This window comes from Caretta caretta, chromosome 7, assembly GCF_965140235.1.
Source record: "Caretta caretta isolate rCarCar2 chromosome 7, rCarCar1.hap1, whole genome shotgun sequence".
In the NCBI taxonomy this organism is placed as follows: Eukaryota; Metazoa; Chordata; order Testudines; family Cheloniidae; genus Caretta; species Caretta caretta.
Genome location: NC_134212.1, coordinates 77,114,406 through 77,135,334, shown reverse-complemented (window position 1 = coordinate 77,135,334; position 20,929 = coordinate 77,114,406). Strand labels below are relative to the sequence as shown.

At 39.4% G+C, this 20,929-nt stretch overlaps 1 protein-coding gene across 16 annotated transcripts in view; it reads left to right on the top strand.

Annotated features, from left to right (window-relative positions):
• ANK3 (ankyrin 3) overlaps positions 1-20,929 on the top strand; it is a 558,892-nt gene that overhangs the window by 397,895 nt on the left and 140,068 nt on the right. For all 16 annotated transcript variants that reach the window (XM_075130811.1, XM_048856231.2, XM_075130812.1 and 13 more), the window contains 5 exons: positions 4,144-4,242; positions 9,871-10,068; positions 12,291-12,389; positions 17,491-17,589; positions 19,143-19,241. In XM_075130811.1, coding sequence (XP_074986912.1) covers positions 4,144-4,242; positions 9,871-10,068; positions 12,291-12,389; positions 17,491-17,589; positions 19,143-19,241 — 594 coding nt within the window. The remainder of the gene's footprint in view (positions 1-4,143; positions 4,243-9,870; positions 10,069-12,290; positions 12,390-17,490; positions 17,590-19,142; positions 19,242-20,929) is intronic.

Here is a 20,929-nt window from a genome sequence, read left to right as displayed (position 1 = left end):
TCTGCTTTATGTTGTTGATAGAGGCTGAAGAACCTACAGTTGCAGGGGCATCCCAGTTTGGGATGGGGAGAGAGGCACTAGGGAAGCAGAGAGAATTCTGGACACACTAGATCTGTTCTTCAGTCTTCCATGATATTAGATGAGAGTCTAGCACCCCTAAATGCCTCATAGTCTGGGGAGAACAAGCAGAAAGGCTGTTTCTGTCCCAGAGGGGCCTACTATTGAGTTGTCTGAGCAGTTATTGTTTTTTAGCTGGAGACTAGTTATTCCATGCAACAGCAATAGGGGACACCTGAATCTCTAGCCCTCCTTTCCCACTCCCTCCTCTGTATATATCACACAGCAGGGAAGAGAAAGAGCTGGCTGATCCCCCAGGTCCTGCCTTCTCCCGTGACCCCACACCCACATTAGCCAGGAGAAGATGATGGAGGGAGAGAAAGTATATCCTTAGGAGGCATACTCACACTTGGGTGGGCCTTACTGGCCTGTGAAAAGAGGAATCAGCACATTGAGTGGGTGCTGTGGAGGTGAGACTGGGTGCTGGAAGCATGTCTGGGGGAGACTGGGTGCTGGGAGTGGGATTAACAGTAGTGTAATTGAGATCAGAGTCTGACCCAGCAATAGAGATTAAAAATGACATGAAGCTCCAGTGCTGTAGTTATAAATCCTACTTAATGTTTATTTTCTGCAGATAGTTTATTTTTATTATAGATAGAAAAAAATCATTTTAAGAGGCTAAAGAAAGAGAAGCAGCCACTGAGCTGGTGTATGCTCCTGTTGTTGTAATCCTGTATCTCAGTGCAATTCTTTACTGGCATTGCAGGAGTTCCTCTCCAGTTTTTCTAGATGAGTAGATAATACAGATGACATGATTTATCATGTCAGTGCATACTTAGAGAGTCCTTAATCTGCAGATTATTGTCAGTATTATTTGTAATGTATTTTCTGAGCCATTGCAGACTATCATATCAACGGGAGTTTGCATCCTAATACATGTGATATATTTATGCTTCCCATATGGTATTGAGAATGCACAATAAATAAGAAAACTAGAATCCTTGTGACATATGTAATACAGCCTTGCTGAGTGTACAAAAGCCACTTTTTATCACAATATCTCATTTTATCATAAACCCTTAATCTAAGATCCATACATATTAGAAACAACAGCCTGCACATTTTGTGTTTTTATTCACTTATTCTATAATGTAGCACTAAAAAAAAAAAAAAGCTTTCACTCCCAGTCCTTGATGCCTTTTCCATGCAAAACATTTTTGTAGCCAAATTCTCTCTCTGACAAATGGAGTTTCAGTGTTCAGTGGGAATTCTGACAAACTCTTCACAATAGTTGCATTACTACAGCAGGCAGTGCTATAGATAGATAGATATCTAAATTCCATACTAATATAATTTTGTGCTAATGCATGCAATATGGACCAAATCAAGCCCTGGCTGATTCAGCAAGGCTGCCTGCTGCCTTCTCTTCCATGGGAATCCTGTTGGCAAGGGATAGGATTCCACAGCTTACTTGGCTGCTTTTCTGGGGCCCAATCCAATTTTCATTAAAATCAGTGGAAAGAATATTGTATGCATCCCGTTATCTGTGGCCAGTATTTTCTGCTGAACCAGCCTGGGGTTTTGACATGTCCCTAGTTCTCAGAACTTGTTCTTCTGGAGACATAATGCATTATCAGGTGGGCCTCCTAGTGCACACTGTGTGTGCTGTGGATGGATCCTAACTGGCCTCATCCATCAGAGGGAGGAAAAGCTCTCTATACTATACTCTTAACTCCTGTGCCTCCTCATCATATGGGATGTTAGCCCTTTCTGGTACACCACAATTTAGGGGAGATAGGGAAATCCAGTAGTTATGAAAATTGAGACTGATGGGACAGCTACTGTTTATTACAGTACTTGAAAGTATTTCTCAAATGCTGCAATTCTGTCACTGCTGTAGCGACAATTGAGCAATGTGTGACTGTTGTTAAATGCACTTTCTACATTTCATATTGTCGGGCAGTGTCTTTGTTCTGTGCCATTTAATTTCCAGAATTACAAAGTAATCATGCATAGGTTTTATTAATATTAGTTCTTCACATGTGTGTTTCCATTGTGAATATATATTCACATACAGTAGAACACTCCTTATTGTCAATAAAATGTATTTCATATACTTTTAAAAAATAATGATAGAAATCTCTAAAACTCACTGGACAGTGTATTTCTGTCTTTTAGGGTTGATCATTATCATGTAGTAAAGTTAGTGTGTCTTGGAGGATTGAAGAATCAGGTCTTGGCTCTGGGAATAAATGTTTGCAATATACATATTTCTAGAGTAGGATGGTGAGTGTCCCTAACTTATAGCAACTTAACTTCCTTAAATCAGCTCCATCCATTAACTTAAATGGAAGCACTTGCACAAATAAGACAAGCAGAGGTTGGAGCAGTATTGTGGAAAAATTAAAGCATTCAAATTTGTCGCCAAATACAAAGGGCCAAGACAGTTAGGGATCGTAAGGCTCTCTGAATTACAGCTAACTCCTGGTCTGCCATTTATTCTGAACAGAACTTAAATTGATGATTTAGCTTAGAGAAATAAATTAAGAAATGTCAAGGAAAAAATTATATGATTACATCTGAGAAAAAGTTTCAAGCAAGAACTATTTATCTTAATGGTTCTAAGATGTTTACTACAGTGTGTATAGCACAGCACCTTTACATTTGTGTGTTAAATACTTTGAGGTAATAATTAGTTTTATGAAACTGTTGTAAAATATTTTTTAGTCAGTACAATCTATATGCATTTTGGGATGATATTTATTAGATGTTGGTGAAAAAAGACTCCTTTCATTTATTGTATATAAAATGATAATACTTATTTTTTGATTATTTAATTATATCTTTGTTATGGGGGAAAGTACCACTGAAGTATTTAGTGCGTATACAGTATATATGCTATGCTGGTCCATCTCCTGTGGGTTTGTTTTGGTTATAACAAATAAGAAGGTTTAATATGACTGAAAATGCTTTATTTTTCTTTTCGATTTTCCTGGAAGCCATGACATTATTATTTGTAACAGGCGTAATGTCATGTGGCACTGAAAAAGTCTTTAACTTTACTCTGAATTGCTTAAGGCAAATACAGTATGTTCCATCCTAGTATTCAGTGCATAAGACAGATTATTTAAATATTGTAAGCAGGGTACAGGTCAAGGAATAATCAAATCAATTTGTGAAAACTCTGTAAATCTCAGAAGATGTCATCATCTTATTTAAGGAAGGTGTTTCTAAATGAAAACAACTAGTGCTGGGCAAATGAGTGTGTAATAGAATTAAAACAATTGTCCCAAAAAAGGGAACAAGTTTAGACTGACTTGTTCAATTAGTCATATAACCTCAAGGCTCCTATCTACTCTATAAAAGATAGATGGTAGTTTAAACCGAATTTTACAACGTGGGTTTAAGACATTTTGCTCAGAGAGTGTGGACCAGTCAAAAGCAAAGTGATGCCATTTTAGAATACTATTTTCAAGTCTAAATAACGTGTTTTTCAAAATGGGAATCTCACACATTTGTCTGGTCCACACTGACCAAATCATGGACCTGATTTTCTAAAATGTGTGCATGTCAAAAATCCACATATGGAATGTCTAATTTGTACATGGAATTACCACATTTGGACACACAGCTTAGGAAATTGAAGGCTGTTTGTGTATGCCATCATGGTAAATACATGCACAAATTAGGTGTGAAATTGTATGTGCAGTTTTAGAAAATCACATTCAAAGGGTCTTTAGTTTAAACTCATCATGTGCTGAGCCTATTTTTAAAAACAAGTTCAGCGAACACAGATTTATGTCGTATAGCTAGGGTCTGAATTACAAATTGACCATACAGTTCTGCTGTTATCCTAGATGTATACATGCAAGAGCTGGATACATAATGAAAACATAAAGAATATTCTGTTTGGAAATATCGTGTCGTTTGTGGAATAAATTATTCAAGGAATGTTATTTGATCTGTTGTATTAATTATGCATTACTCTCATATTGTTAACAACACTCAAAAACTCAGTGCAATAATGCATACTTAAAATATGAACAATATTTGAAATTAACGGCTTATGATTCTTGTATTCAATAGGACGGGTTGACACCTCTCCACTGTGGAGCAAGAAGTGGGCACGAACAGGTTGTGAAAATGCTGCTTGATCGTGGGGCCCCCATTCTATCCAAAACCAAGGTAAATGGTATTGTGCACCTGTTGACTAGAATAATCTCTGAAGGTTCTCTGAATGTAATTATGTATATCTTAGATAGATTAAGTCTCTTGTGATAAAGGTACAGCTTCATCATAACTATTTAAAGTAACGGTGTTGGAGACCAAACTGAGTGTAGTTTGTAGTGTGCTTATGTGCATGTATCAGACAGTATGTGTTGTTCGTGGACATTTAATTGAGATAGTTTTGTATATGGGAAAAAGATTCCTTCTGAGCAAAAGGAGCAATATGGTATATACTGGTCCTCAGAATTCAGATAACTAGAAAACATTTGCTTCCATGGGACTGTTCTATACTGCACACATACAGACTATATCTTTAACTTGTTCCAAAGGTACCGCAGGGGTAAAAGATAAAAATGTAGTAATGTCTCTTTGCAGAGGTAGCTGTACTTTGCGGAGCTGTTGGTTCATTACCAAGTTCTTCCATTTCCTATCTCTACACTTTGTCAGAGCAAATCAAATACATTTCTATCCTTCCATAAGGCTGTTTGTGGAAATTTAAAATCATCTTCATTCGAGTGGGCAGCCTACTTCAAATGCAGGGGTTCCCATTAAAAAGTTAGCATTTGCCAACCCTTGTCATACAGTGGCAACTCAAGCACCAAAGTTACCTCTGATTTTAAGTCAAGGCATAGTAACTGATTTTTTAATGACACCACTGTATGTCTCCTCCTCCTTTTGGGGAGCGAGAGAGAGAGAGAGAGAGACTTTTGTCTCCTCCTTTTAGAGCAGATATACTTGGGTGGAAAAATCTGTCATGAAAAATCCCGTTGTACGAGTGCAGCTTGTTGGAGCCCCTCTCACAGGATCCCTTATACACAAACATTTCTCCCTACATGCCATGCCCCAGCACATTTCCTGCTTCTGTCTTCTCCTAACCTGTCCTATTCTCTCTCCCTCCTCTTTTACTTGCCTGTAGTGATTTTGGGGTTTCCTTGATTTTTATTTTTAATCTTTTATGTTTTTTCTTGTTGACCTGTTTTGTTTCCGGTGGGATATATTTGTCACGTGGCCTGGACTAGGGTGTGGTGTCACATTTTGTCTGCTCTCCAAGGCAATTGCACATGTGCTAGGATGGCTAATCTGATGTCAGCAGAGGAGAGGTCCTGCACATCCTCTACATGTGGAATTTTTATTGACTCCCAAAGCCCTAGGCTTCCAGCCCTATACATAGGAGTCCCTCCCATTGCTAGTTACAGTAGGGACTGCTGCATGATAAGGTAGGAACACAGCCAGCTTTCAAGGAGCCCTCTCCAGCTTTACCTGGAACACCTTTATATTGGGGGAAGGCCATGTAGCTTTCCTTACACACACTTTTCTCCTCTACCGAGGGCCTCTTCTCAGGATTAGTTTGACCCACCTTTCAGGGGCTCTTCCCAATCACTAGTGGTTCTGTGATTTGTTTAATGCAAACACCTGTTATACCTGCATTGCTTTATTTTTTCATCATAATAATACAGTGACTCACTTCTTTGTGGTATAAATTGCCATTGCTTGTCATTATCCTGAAATTCAACTAGCTTTTTGAATACTAGTTCAGTAGTTCTTTAATCTTTTCCTCTTTCCAGGGTGTCCTTCAAACTTAAAATAGTGGTTTCAAAAGATGAGAACCACAAACCTTCCCTAAACCTCATTATCTTGTATCAAATAAAACATATCAGAAAAATCAGAGGCTATGTTGCTGGATTTAAAGTAATATAGCTGCATACTGCAGACGCTGGCCTAAAAAGTGTTTAAATAACTGTATTCAGCAATGTGGCACCTAACACTACAATACTAGACAAGCCGTAGACTAACTAAGCTACATATTAAAAAACAAGTAGCTGAAAGCCCATGCTGTCACACGTGTGTAACTCATAAAGTCATGTGTGTAAACAAGCCAAAAATGGCTGAGAACTTTAAAACTGAACAGTAATAGGCCATGAATCACAGTGATGATTGAATCTGATGATATTCTAAACAAAAAGAATTCTCAACCATGCTTGTAGTTGTTTCTGTCACTTCACACTGACTCAACAGACATTCTTGACTTCAGAGTGATGTTTGGGGGTTTTGTGTGTGGTGGTAATGTTGTTGTTGTTGTGTGGGTGGTTGTGTTGATTTGTGTGTAGGGGGAGTTGTTTTGACAGTTTTGTGTTAATTTGCATGGGTGATGAATGATGGGGGTATGCGGGTGTGAGGGGCTGTGTATATTTGGGGTTACTGTATATGCTGGTTGTGTTATGTGGGTGGTTTTGTTGATTTGTGTCAAGGGAGGTTGTGCTGGGAGATTTGTGTTGATTTGTGTGGGTGGCCATTAGGCACATGGATGTGCCAGTTGGCCCAAGTAATCCACCATATGTGGAGTTTCCCTTATACAAATAATTCAGTTGTGACATGAAAATTATCTGTAGAGTAAGGGTGGTGATTTGTTGAGTTACCTCTAATATCACAATAGTCTAGGACTCTTGGCATGGCATTGTGTGCCTTACTGTAGCTGTATACCATAGGTGTAATTTGTAAAGTCAAAATGGCTGAGAACTTAAAAATTAGAAAGTAACAGACTGTGAAACCATATGATGATTCAATCTGGTGATATTCTTAACAAAAAGAGCTGTTTCCATCACTTCACACCAACTCTACAGACATGCAGTGACAATCCTGAAATCTTATTATATAGAGGCACGTAAGAAAAAGTGAAGAAAAAAATAGAAGTTCTGCTGCTTGGGCTTTCTCTCTGATATGTTAATTTTGACAGAACTTGTGAGGTAAACTGAGAGGCAGAATACCACTGAATGACATTCCGTTGGCACTGAACTACAGTATTGTCCTCTGGAAAAAATACTGGGCTCAGTTCTCTTCTAATCAAGTCAGAACTTCCTCGAAACAGGACAAATCTTTTGGAAAGAATTTTAACTTTTACAGCTTTCAGATGGCTCACAGAACTCTTTCAGAATAACAAAAAAGCCTTAAGGCGGATCCATTAAAAGTTATTATTATTTCCTAGTAAAGATTGTTGAGTACATTGTAGGCCCTTTTCACATGATTACATCCTTAATTTTATTCATGTGGGAGGCACAATGACCTAATGGACAGGACATGGGACGAGAAGTCAAGAGACCTCAAATCAAGTCCTGACTTTGCTGATGACTTGTTGTGTGAGACAGTGGGCAGGTGACTTTGCCTCTGTATACCTGTTTCCATGTTTTTTTTAAAAATGAAGTTAATGAAACTCCCCCTACCCTTTGTAAAGCAATTTGACAGCTACAGATGAAGGATGAGCTATGTAAGAGCTGCATGTCATTATTTTAACTGACTCTAAAAGCCATTTGTCTTTGCCACTCAGTGGTTTGCTATAATATTTTGATCTCTCTGGTCTTTTGCTACTTTTCTTCTCAAACATCATATGACCACAACCTCTTAGTTTCTGTTTCTCCTCCTAGATTTCAACTGAACTCTTTGGGCCTGTATGTTCTCCTTGGCAGTAGGACCCCAAAATGCTCTTTACAAACATCAGTGAATTATGCCCTACAATGTGGCTGTGGTAGAGAAGCATTTACAAGTGGAGAGATATGGGCACAGAAATGTTAAATGGCTTGCCTGGGATCACATAGCATATCTATACTGCAATAGAACCAGGAATAAAACATGTTTCCATTTGTGTGCTTTAACTACAAGATCATCATCCATCATCCCTCTGGGTGTCTACTGCTGAGATTCTTTATTATCCAGTCCCAACCCCTGGTCTGTGCTGTTCCTTCTGGATATCTGCTGCATTTCTCTGGTTCTCAGACCTTTTCTCCAGATTCTCACCAACTCTTCCACTTAGATGTGTTCCTTGGCCATCTCTGCTCCTATTTGATAATCCACCCTACCCTCCCTCAGCTTCTGCTCCTCATATCTGTATGCTGTATTCCTTCATCTTCTGCTGACCCCTTCCCACATCATTCTGTGTTGTGATGGCCACAACACTCCCTCCTCCATAGCTGCCTCTGAGACTTGGAATTCCTTCTGTGTATTCCAAGTTATCCCCATCCTATTAAGTTATACAAGGACAATTTATTCACTCTTGTTGTTAAGATAATAAACAACAAGAAGAAGCTGCTCATTTCGCTATTTAACAGAACTGTGTTGAACCCTCTTAGTGACTTTTACTGTAAACAAATAGCTTAGGGGAATTCTTTACACCAGCCGTTCTCAGCTGTGGCCCAGAAAGCTTAATCACGTTGCACTAACTCTACATTAAATATTTTCCAAATACCAGTTTTCCATGTAAACAATTCCTGCTGAGGTGTGGCATGACACTGGGAGAAGCACCCACAAAATAGTCTTACTTTTAAGATTTGGTCCAGTCTGAGAAACCCTGCTTTTATACATTAAATATAGTTTAAAATGATGTCACTCAGCTAGCCTGTTTGCTTTCACTTTCTTCTACATTGCTTTTAAAAACATGTTTACTTTGCATTTCCTCCTTTATTTATACCTTTTGTCATTCCTATTATTGTACGGTCATGTTTTTTAAAAAGGGGGGAAAAGCAGTCCTCAGCTTCAGAAAGTCTATAAACAGCCATTGAGTAGTTACACTGGTGCTTTGCTTATGCTAACCATGGTCACATGGGGGCACTCCATCTGTAAAAAAGAGTTTTGATTTCTTCATGGTAATAAAGATGGTGTATTTTAGATCTAAAAATCATATTTCACCCATTGGTATTAGAGTATCACCAACGTTACTTTTCATTGTAGTAGCAGCAACTGAACTGGAATCAGTTTTTGTAAAAATATAATTTAATACTGATTAAAACTTTGCCAAAGATTTTTGACTTTGGATTGATCAATCTAAATCATTAAATAAATCAAAGTGAAGAAGGTGATTTTAGGTACATTATCTGATTAAGGTGCCGCGATGCATTCATCCAAAAACGTCTATTTTGCTTCTGTCTATTTTTTCTTGTTTTAATCCTCACACCATGAAATGGAATTAGTAATTCAGAATTCTATCTGAGTTATTTCTTTGTATGGTTTGCGTGTGTATATATAAAAGTACACTGGTGCTTCCGTTTTGTGAGCAGTATAAAACATATTTTCATCACAACTGTTGTTCATAAAGATGAATGTCCAACAGGTTTCTCCATAGAAAACATGGCTTTTCAATGCTTTTCACTCAGCCAAATCCTGAGTTTTTACTTAGGGCGGGTCTGCACTAGAAACTTTTGAAGTTTTAGTAATGACCATTAGGGATGGCGGTTTATGACATTTCTATATTGTTAAAAGCCGAGTGTAGGTACAGTTATATACTGCCTTAAAAGTGCTTTGGCCAATACAGTGTATTTCACTGAGGGAACCTGTATAAGCTGTATCTACTCTAGGAGGGGTTGCTGATAGATGTTCGCTGGTATAGCTATGTTGGCAAACGTTTGCTAGTGTACACCTGATCTTAGCCTTTACTCAGGCAAACTCAAAGTTCCATGGGAATTTTGCCTGAGTAAAGACCTCAGAAGTTGACCCAGTGCACTTAGTTTCTATATAATGCAGTGTGGGATTTCTCATAACAAAGGAGCTTGTAAAGCTTGAAATGTCTGTCCATTTCAATTTGTTTCTTTTTATTTACAGAATGGTTTGTCTCCATTGCACATGGCAACACAAGGAGATCATTTAAACTGTGTTCAGCTTCTGATTCAGCACAGCGTGCCTGTTGATGATGTCACTAATGACTATCTGACTGCACTGCATGTTGCTGCCCACTGTGGCCACTTCAAAGTTGCCAAGGTTCTCTTGGATGAGAAAGCTAATCCTAATGCCAAAGCACTGGTGAGTATGCAGTGGATTACTAGTCACAGCTAAACAGTTTTCTAAAGTTGCAGTGCCTAATATTTGAGAGTTATTTTCTGTTCGTTGAAAGTTTACAGGGCCTGACATTCAGTGAGGCTAATGCTGTATTTGTAGAGTTCAAGAAATGTTACTGTAGCTCTAATTTGATATTAACATTTTTTCTTGTGCAGTCTGTGTATGGATAGTTAATAGTGATTTACGTAATTTCTAGTGTAACCAGAGCCCTTTTGCATTTTGATATTTATTGTGATTCTCTAATTCTGAGTAGAATGAGTGACTGCAATCTTAACTGCTGCCGTTGTCAGCATGAGAGAAATTCTGATTTTCTAAAGATTTGCAAGGAGGAAATGAATAAGTGACATTTAAAATAAAGAGGATATTAGAGTACAAAAAGTTCTGAAATTTGCAAAACAAGAATAAGTAATATAACAAATATCCACAGTATTCTTAAGGAGTTTCATCTTTATACTCACTTTTGTACATTAAAAAAACAAACAAACTGCCTTTTAATACAAATAAACTGTTTCCAAATGTGTGTATATATTGTTTTAAGGTGTTCTCATGGCTCACTTTGTAAAAAAAAATATGTCTGTATAAATATACCTTTAATAATCATCCTAAACAAATTTGAATTCTTACAGTAATTGTACTGTACTTTGGTGCAGTTCTGGGCTCAGGTCAATACTGTTAGGCTGTTGATTTCATAAGTACTACATGAGTTCTGTACAGAACTACGAACCTCTATAAAATCAGGGTCGGTTTGGTTCCTTTTTTACAATTGGCCTGATTTACAAGGCTCCTTGCTCTCTCAGCCACCCTCTTCCATATATACCCCTCATCTTATCTTCATTGTCTTTGGGGGAAGGCTATTGTGCTGTGTCTGTCCCTCTGGTGAGTGCAGAATGCTGCTTGGCTTCTAGTCCTGTAATATTTATTTTGGCTGCATTCTGAAATTATTGAAGTCTCATTAAATATGTCAGAATGTCTTGGTTGCTGGATGGCAGCCAATCACTGGTCTGGATCAGACAGCCATAAATCTCCTTATTCCCCAATTCATTCACGCATAGGGTCAGAATCTCTATTCCAGCTAAGGCACAAGAATTGGGGAGGGAGTAAAAATGATTTTCAATTGAACCTCCTATATTCTGGGCCTCAGAGCAACCTCAGAGCTGTTCTAAGTTGTCTTGTCCTATAGCAGCTTCCTAAGGACCATTATACTAATAAAAATAACCAGAATGCAATGGACTCTGATCAAGTTGCTTCTTCTGCTGATACTTTCATGATGTGCCTTCTATGCTGGGGACCTCAAAAGACAGGGGGCAACACAGAGCTGTTTTGATAGTTCTGTGCCACCCAAAGAGCCCCCTTACATCCAGATATTCCTGGTGTCCAGCTTTGTCCCAATTAGGCTTCATTTTGCCCATATTCCAGTTCTTTAGTACTAGTTTCTCCTGGTCATTATCCTATATTAATGGGCCCAGATAAATGGAGGCTCTGTTAAAACTTAAGTGGAACATACACTTGCACTGACTGAATGCGATGAAGGCATGTGTTGTACCTAGTGTTATTGTAGCCATGTTGGTCCCAGAGTATTAGAGAGACAAGGTACTTGAGGTAATATCTTTTATTGGACCAACTTCTGTTGGTGAGAGAGACAAGAGCTCTGTGTAGCTTGAAAGCTTGTCTCTCTCACCAACAGAAGTTGGTCCAGTAAAAGATGTGACCTCATACACCTTGTGTGTCTATGAAAGCATATGGCATTCTATACTCCTGTAGCTAATATAGTTAATTTTCATCAGATCTGAGGCCCAATTCAGTAAGCTGTTTTTAAAACTTCTCTGTGGAAGCTCTTTTGATATGTATGTATCAATATTGAAGATACTATTGTAAGTAGCACTTTGCCAGTCTTGGATATTCTGGATAGCTTGTTTTCTTGTTTCACTTGGTTTCTTTCCTGTTTTTACCATTTCATCACAAATAAGGTGTAGTTTTAAATGTGCACTATACAGTTTGTAGAAATATTTTTCTTTAGAATATATTTGTGTTAGTAATATATTTCACGTGAGAAAGTGATCTTATTAAAATTAAGTTAATTGACACAAAAATAGTGAAAGAAAAAATAGTGACAAAAATAATTAAGTAAAACAAACTTTAGTAATGGCATAGGTGGTATATGAAAGTATTTCCTTTCTCATTAACAGAATGGTTTCACACCTCTTCACATTGCTTGCAAGAAGAACAGAATTAAGGTTATGGAACTTCTCCTGAAACATGGTGCATCTATCCAAGCTGTAACTGAGGTAAGAAGCATTGTTTGCATGTATGACTTGGTTTCTAGTGCCAATGCAGCACTGTTCAATTACATGATACATGTGCATTGATTAACGAATATACACTATTAAAAGTAAAAAATGATTTTCAGCTAGAGAGGAACAGATTAACAAATGCAAATAGAAATATACTCAGTTGCACTATCGGATCAGAACACCTACATAATGAATTTATTTTAAAATACAAAGGTGATATCTCATCAGAAGAAATGGGGCAGATTTTTAGAAAGGATCTCCATATTTCTGCATGCAGTTTTGTACACAAGGGGTGAAATTCACCCTTGTGCAGCGGGTCAAAACAAACCTTATTTTGAAGGGTTATGTGTCGGGCCCTACCAAATTCACGGTCCATTTTGGTCAATTTCATGGTCACGGGATTTTAAAAATCATAAATTTCATGATTTCAGCTATTTAAATCTGAAATTTCACAGGTTTGTAATTGTAGGGATTCTTATGCAAAGAAGCTGGGGAGAGGGGGTGTCACAAGGTTATTGTGGTGGTGGGGGGTTTGCGATGCTGCTACTCTTACTTCTGTGCTACTGCTGGTGGCGGCTCTGCCTTCAGAGCTGGGCAGCTGGAGAGCCGGCAGCTGCTGGCCAGGAGCCCAGCTCTGAAAGTAGAGCCACCGCCAGCAGCAGCGCAGGAGTAAGGAGGGCCTGGTATGGTATTGTCAACCTTAGTGCTGCGCTGCTGCCTGCAGAGCTGGGCCCTCGGTCAGCAGCACCACTCTCCAGCCACCCAGCTCTGAAGGCAGCGCAGACGTAAGGGTGGCAATACCGTGACCCCCCCTAAAACAACCTTGTGACTCCCCTGCAACTCCCTTTTGGGTCAGGATCCCCAGTATAAGAAATGTTGGTCTCCACCGTGAAATCTGTATAGTATAGGGTAAAAACACACAAAAGACCAGATTTCACGGGAGGAGACCAGATTTCATGGTCCGTGACGTGTTTTTCATGGCCATGAATTTGGTAGGGCCCTAGTTATGTGGTTCATAGGCCTTGTGCTAGCACTGCATAGAGATGAAATTCATCCACAGTAATTCGTGATTACAACTCAAATAGACATCAGTCTGTTATTACTTAGGGCTGCATATAGAATCATAGAATATCAGGATTGGAAGGGACCTCAGGAGGTCATCTAGTCCAACCCCCTGCTCAAAGCAGGACCAATCCCCAATTTTTGCCCCAAATCCCCAAATGGCCCCCTCAAGGATTGAACTCACAACCCTGGGTTTAGCAGGCTAATGCTCAAACCACTGAGCTATCCCTCCCCCCCAATATGATTGTGCACACACAATTGCTGGCAAAAATTTTGAGGCCGAATGAAATCACATTGGAAATTTGGTCCTATTTGTGTGCAGAGCCCTATCAAGTTAAGAATAACGGTCACTTGTATAGAGGTGAGATAACTATACAAGGAGTCGAGTTAGAAAAAGGATTAGCTGCTCCATTGAGGAAATTAAACAAGCTACACCTGGGAACAGTTTACCTCTCAGAGCTTTGAAGTATGAATTTGTTTCCATTTTCTAAATTATTCAATGGAAAATCAACCAGTACTTTACCTAAATCACAGGGTGATAACTGGAGCACTTTTCTGCATGAGGATATACTTTCTTGAATAAGGTTCTAAGTAGTGCTTCTTTAAAGGAAGCAGACATATTGGTCTTCCTTAGGGAGGCTTTAAGCAATGGCCCTCACTGGTTTGTACTTGCCAAAGGGGACATGAATCTGACTTTCAGGTCATAGCTTGAATCCCCATCAGTACATGAATGAGAAGCACAGACTGAAACTTAAGCAAAAGAGACACTGTGTTTCTTCTCCTTACTTGTGGCTTTCTAACCGTGAAAATAGGCAGTTTGTAGAACTGTGTGATTAACTGATTTTCCATTTCACTGGCAGTTCAGAAAAATAGGGAGGGAAATTTGGTTCAGGGCAAACTACTAACCAATTTTATTTTTTTCTTAGGCATAGTAAAAAAAATAGTAAAAGTTTCATTTTGAGTCAAATAAAACATTTTATTTGGGGGATTTTTTCACCTTTCTAATAAAAGCAAAAGAAATGAAGGGCTAGGAACTAAAAAACGGCCAAACAACAAGAACAAAAAACCCAGCAACCACAACAAGGAGGAAGTGGCGGTGCCCAACTTATACTCAACAGCACAGTGGTTACGGTACTCCCTTGAGATGTGGAAGACCCGTGTTCAGATTCCCTCTCTGAAACAGGGGCTTGAACCCAGGTATCCACCTTCCCAGGTGAGTGCTCTAACAGCCAGCCTGTGGTGCATTCTAGCGTGGGTCTCTCTCAGACTGCGAAGCTGTTCCAGTTTGTATAAAATACTTGAATAATTGTTGGGTGAGAGAGAAAGAAAGAATGACTCTATAGCCTGGTGTTAGTGCACTCAACTTGGAGGAGAAAAACCTGGATTCTGATCCTGCTCCAATGGCTATTTAATTATTTATACAAAATGGAACAGCTTCTGAAGGGAAGACTGAGAGAAATCTGCCCCAAAATATCCTAGAGCCTGGTGGTAGGGCACCCGGTTCAAGTCCCTGCTTCAGAGTGAGGATTGGAACTGAATCTCTCACCTCCCAGGTGAGTGTCCTGATATCGGGGCATTGGATATAAGAAGGGGAGGCATTTGCTGCCTCCTTCTCCTCCTGGGTTTTTTGTGAATGGCACCTAAATCCCTTTGTGAATGTGGCCTGAAAAAAGGAAATGTTTAATTTTCAATAATGTTGAACCAGTTCATTTTGAAACTTCCCAGAATATTTCTTTTTTTTTATTTCAAAACAATTTTCTGAAATTGACATGAATTCACGCAATGTTTGGGTTGACCCAGCTAAGAATCTTTTGGCCAAAAATGTAGCTCAGCTGTAGTAATTGGTCTGAATCTAGATGATCTTATCCACAAAGGACTAGAAAATACAGCATAAAATGCTCAACTCCATTAGCTGGTAAAGACAGCCCAGATTAACAAGGTTATCCACAATCCAGAAACAGTTCTTCCAACAGAATTGCAGGTGTTCTGGTGGAAGAACACTTCCTTGATGTCCTGCACAACCACAACATGGATTTTAAAAACACATTATACTGCACTGGGTCAGGTTTGGCATGGGACTTTCACCACTCGTGGTCTGTCTTCCCCTCTGTCATGAGCCATTAGTATATCATGGTGACCTGTGATGGTGAAGCAGCAAAAGAGGATATTTTGGAGCCACTACATTTGCAGTTATAAGCAAAGGTGATTTAATCTCTTACATGGCTATCAATACATTGGCCAGACAGCTGCACAGTGATCTTCCCTGGAGAAATCTGAAACCAACAGGTTCTGTCCTTTTGTCAAGAGCAGGAGGACAGAAAAATTTGGTCCCAAATGTGACTTCTCTTATGTCATCATTATTGTACAACTGTTTATTAATATGGTTATTTGTTGCGGATTCCATACCTTTGTATAGATCCTCCATATTGTTCCCCTCCTCCCCTTCCTTGCCTTTTTTGCACATGGGTTAATTTTTGTGATGAAATTTGATAGATTTATTTTTCTGATTAAAAAAAACAACAACCTTTAAAACTTATTTCCTGTAAAGTGTTATAAAAGAAGGTAGATAGTAAATAATACAGCTAGTTAGAGCAGTGGTTCTCAACCGATTTACCACCGTGGGCCACATATGGGGTCCACAAAATGTTAGCTGGGCTGCAGGTTGAGAACCACTTTGCCCCCCACCTAACCCCCCGCCCCAAATCCCTCTGCTCAGTGCCCTCTGCCGAGAGACCCCTCCCCAGAGTGGAGCCAGGAGCAGAGAGCTGGGCGTGGGGCAGGGACCCTGACCCGAGGCCCCGCTGTTCAGGGGGCACCCAGGACCCCCACCCCCCTGGCTGCCCAGACCCCAAGGCCCGCTGCATGGGGCCGGCGGTAGCCCACGGTAGGGCAGCCTGGAGCCCGTGGCCTTTCGCACACAGCTGAGCTGGGCCACAGCTGTGTGCTAATTGGGCAACATGCGGCCTGCGGGCCCTGGGTTGAGAACTGCTGAGTTAGAGCTAGTAACAGATTAGGAGACAAACTTGCAGTTTCCTATTCACAGTTGTGATGAAATGGGGTGGGGGAGTTAGTCACCAAAATCAAGAGATCTTCTGCGATCCAGAGAGATCTGGTACCTCTTTATAAATGATACCCTTCCCCTTGCAGCACAGTTCTTTTAGAAAACATACAGATACTTGCTGATTTCCACCACCGCTGTGCAGCAGCAGCTGTGAAGGGGACTCTGGGGTTCTAATGCTGCTTGGAGAACTATTAACTATTGATTGGATTTCTGATGGGAAATCCTTGGGGTCAGCAGGGGAGTGTGCCCAGGTGAGTGGCTGATCCCCTGTCTATCCCCCCCCCCCCCATACTGTGGAAGGGCAACCCCACAGGGTTCTAGTGCTGGAAATCTGTGTAGTTTCAAGGAGAAAGGCAATGTTCTGCAGAGCTAGCTCTCTTCCGCACTCTGCACTGGTTTTGAACTCGCCTCCTCTCATGGAAGTAGATGGGTAATGTTGACCAATATGATCAACAGGCATTTTCATTTACTCAGAAAAAAAATTGGAGGTGGGAGGGAGGAAGGACCGTAAATCCACCTTCATTAACCCTGTGTTTCAGCAAGTTACATCTTCATACCAGAAACAATTGTATCCCTTTTTTTTCCAGTCCAGTATTGGTTTGTAATGAAAATTTCTTTATTTCCTTTAAAAAATGTTAAATTTATCATAAAAACAAAATTTAAAGTGAAAGCAAAATTTCACCTTCCTCATTAATCTGTAGATTTTAGTGAAATCAAGTATTGCTGAACTAACTACAATGTTTGTTATTTATACCCCTCAATCCTAAATACATATAAAGCCCAATTCTACATGTGCTTAAAGCTAAATATTTGTGTAAGTCTTTCCAAGATCAAGGGCTTGTTCAGTCATTTGAAATCAGCAAGCACTTGGGTATATTGATTTTTAAACAATTCGGTGTCCCCATGCTTTGTTCAAAGAAGAAAATGTAAAACTAGTGAGTTAATTTTGCTTGTTTCTTTGTTTGTTTTCAGTCGGGCCTAACTCCAATCCATGTTGCTGCCTTCATGGGACATGTAAATATTGTGTCACAGCTGATGCATCACGGAGCATCACCCAACACCACCAATGTGGTGAGCAATGGCTTTCTTCTCAGTAGCATGGAAACACATTTTTAATGAAGTAGAATCTCTGATATTGGTATTTATTTAAGGGTACAATACTGAAAGGTGTTGAACACCTCTTGAGAGGTGGTCAGCACTCATAGCTCCTGCAGAAGTCAGTGGGAGTTGTGAGAGCTGAGGATCACTCAAGGTTTACAAGATCCTGAGAAAGTTTTGCTTTAGGCCTGATCTGCACTTAAAATTTAGATTGACCTAGTTATCACTGCTGAGAGCCGTAGGTTAGCTGACCTGGTGTAGATGGAGGTAGGGGAACAGAAGAATTCTTCCATCACCCTAGCTTCCACACTGTGGGGAGATGGATTACCTACGCTGACTGACAAACCCCTTCCGTTGAGGTAGGAAGCATCTACACTCTGGCACTACAGCAGCATAGCTCTGGCATTGTAGCTGTAGTGTCCTGAATGTAGACAGGCTTAGTTTTATCCTGAACTGATTATATTCATCTACTTATTTGCTAACCTAAAGAATGAGAACTCACTCACTATAGCTTAACCTAGCACATCTAATTTTTGAGAAGTGCACTTGACTGCTTGAGCGCTGCTCCTCCAGAACACCAGAGGCCTTACCATTTAAGGCAAGTTCTGTTTTTGTCAACAGATTGCAGCAGATTGTCAGGACATATTGCATGTGTCCATACAGCCATTCAAGTGCACTTTTACTGGAGGAGCGCTTGTGCCCCGAGGGTCCCAGGGAAGTGGTGTTTAGGTGTGTACTTGACCAACTACACTCATTGCTTTAGGAAAAAAGAAGGATGCAAATTTACAATTTGGCATGAAAGTCTCTCTTCAAAACAGAGAGATGGACACTGTCGGAAGAGAGCACCGTATATATAGATGGTTTGTTCTGTAAACAATATTAAATTATGCACACATGCAGCACCATCTGTAACTTAGGCAGCATTTGAATTAAAAGATCCAGTGAAGTACAAAAATCAAGAAAACAATTTCCCTCTTGAAATCATTCTGGTTTCCTTGGATATGCATCTTTTGTTAAGCCTTGGATTTATGTACTTAGTAATGATTTTTTTGTGTTCACTCAACTGAGTGCTTGTCAGATCACAACAGACATTTGGGTCATAGGGCATAACAGCAGGGATGTAGAGGAAAATCAGCACATCTAAATACATAAAATTTGCAGTCATTCTAAATGTTTGACCAACTGAGTGGTCATTTAATTTGACATCATTTTATCATTGTAAATAGACTACAAGTGAGCAAGAGCTTTGTTTTCTTTTCAACAAAAGAAGAGAACAGTAATGTACTATCCTATTAGCAGACCGATGCTGGAATAAATTAATTCCCAAAATACTGCTCTAGAGGTCAAATATTGACTTGCTTCCCCATCCTGCTCACAAACTACTCCTTAAAAAATAATAATAATAATAATAATAAAAATCATGTAGTGATTATTTTAAATTGGGTCATGAGGTTTTTTTTACTGATTAAACGTTTGTTTTTTTACTGAATCTTTGACTATGTTTTGCTTTCACCACTACATGTTAGAGAGGAGAAACAGCACTACATATGGCTGCCAGAGCTGGCCAAGCAGAAGTTGTTCGATACCTAGTACAAAACGGAGCTCAGGTAGAAGCCAAAGCTAAGGTAAGGTGATATTCCACGTATAATAAATAAAGGGTAAACTTAGCAAAGCTAGGAAGTTTTGCAAATTAAAGTGAAACATTTTCTTCCCAGCCTCTGGGGAGGGAGCAAGGAAGTCAACCCATGTGGTGTTCTTTATATTTTGGTAATGATCTTTTTGTTTCTATTTGGTGCTCAGATACTATGGTGAGTGCACTACAAATGTATAGATAAGGCAGACAGTGTCAAGCTAGTACCAATGGTCATTTTCCCCCTCAGTTTTACTGGATGAGGGGAAATTGTTTTTATTATGTGCAAAACTATCATCCCTGTGCCATAGGTATCTGCTGTCATCTCACAAAGCTTTGCTCTGTGTACATTCAAAAAATAAGTATACTTTGAAAGAGTGCTTCACAAAGAACCCCATACAGTGCTGGCATCTCTGGAACACCTACAAGTCAGATGTAGTAGCCTTGCAGAGTGGAAAGCAATGAGGGTTGGACTGCCATGTCACAGTCAGGCAAAAAGTACAGTGATTTCACAGCAATAATAATTTATCTGTAGGAATTTCTCCATAACAGATCAGGTATTAAGGAGTGGGTGATTGAAGTAGGATGTCTCAATTGGAATAAGGTGCTGTCACCAAAGAATGGAGAATTAGGTAACTGTGAGTTGTTCTTAGTCTCTTTGTGGGGAGGAAGAAGGGGAGATGGTGTGACATGGTATGATGGTTTGTTGAAGACAACTGAGATTGCTTGGAACCAAGATTGTGCAATGTGGAAGTGTAGGAAAATGTCAGTACATAATTTACAGAAACTACTAATGAAAGAAGGTGAAATTATCTGGTAGGCACATAGTACAGGGTCACAGACTACACTCTGGTGACTCTATCTATTTGTCTTCGCTGAAAGTAATCTGTGAGGCTCTTTTCAGAGCAACCACCTAGGTCTTAATACAGTGACATTGCTGTTCAGTAATTTCAGATCTCTATAAAAGAACATGGATTTCAGTGCCACATAATTTTTGCATTATTCTGTTTAAAAAAAAATTGAACATAACCAAGTATAATGGGCACCCTTACATTTATTTAAACAGATTTGAAACTTTTTACCAGTTTTTCTGGAATTCCCCATTATTGAGACAGAGACTATGAAAGGAATTGCTCACTTCTAAATAAACATAAAAGATGTGTTTTAATACATAAAATGAGGAAATTAAGTGCCAAGGATTCTCACTCCATCCCAAATGCCTTCTGGTGTGATTAGATATTGCAGGAGGTTGTAGAACAGGACTAGATTTGTAAAGGTATTTAGGTGCATAGTGGGGTTTTCAAAAGCATCTAGGAGCCAAAAACTCATTGATTTCAATGGGTGTTCGATGCCAAGATGCTTTCAAAAATCCCACCAAGTGCCTAAATAACTCTCTAAATCGGGTCAAGGGACAGATCTAAATCCACTGTAGCTTTGATGAGGCCCTTAGTGCAATATGGCCTGCAATATAATTTCATGGTAAAATGATGCAATGCAGGGACAGATTGAGAAACTTGAATACTTTATTTTCTGTTCTTGATAACATTGTGTGGGGGGGACATTTTCTATAACAAAGCACTTTCAGACATCCCTTAATCATATGACAGAGAGGAAAAACAGCATTAATAGTTTTAGCCTTGATAGAATTAATAGTCATTTACAATTGCATAACAGCATCTCAGC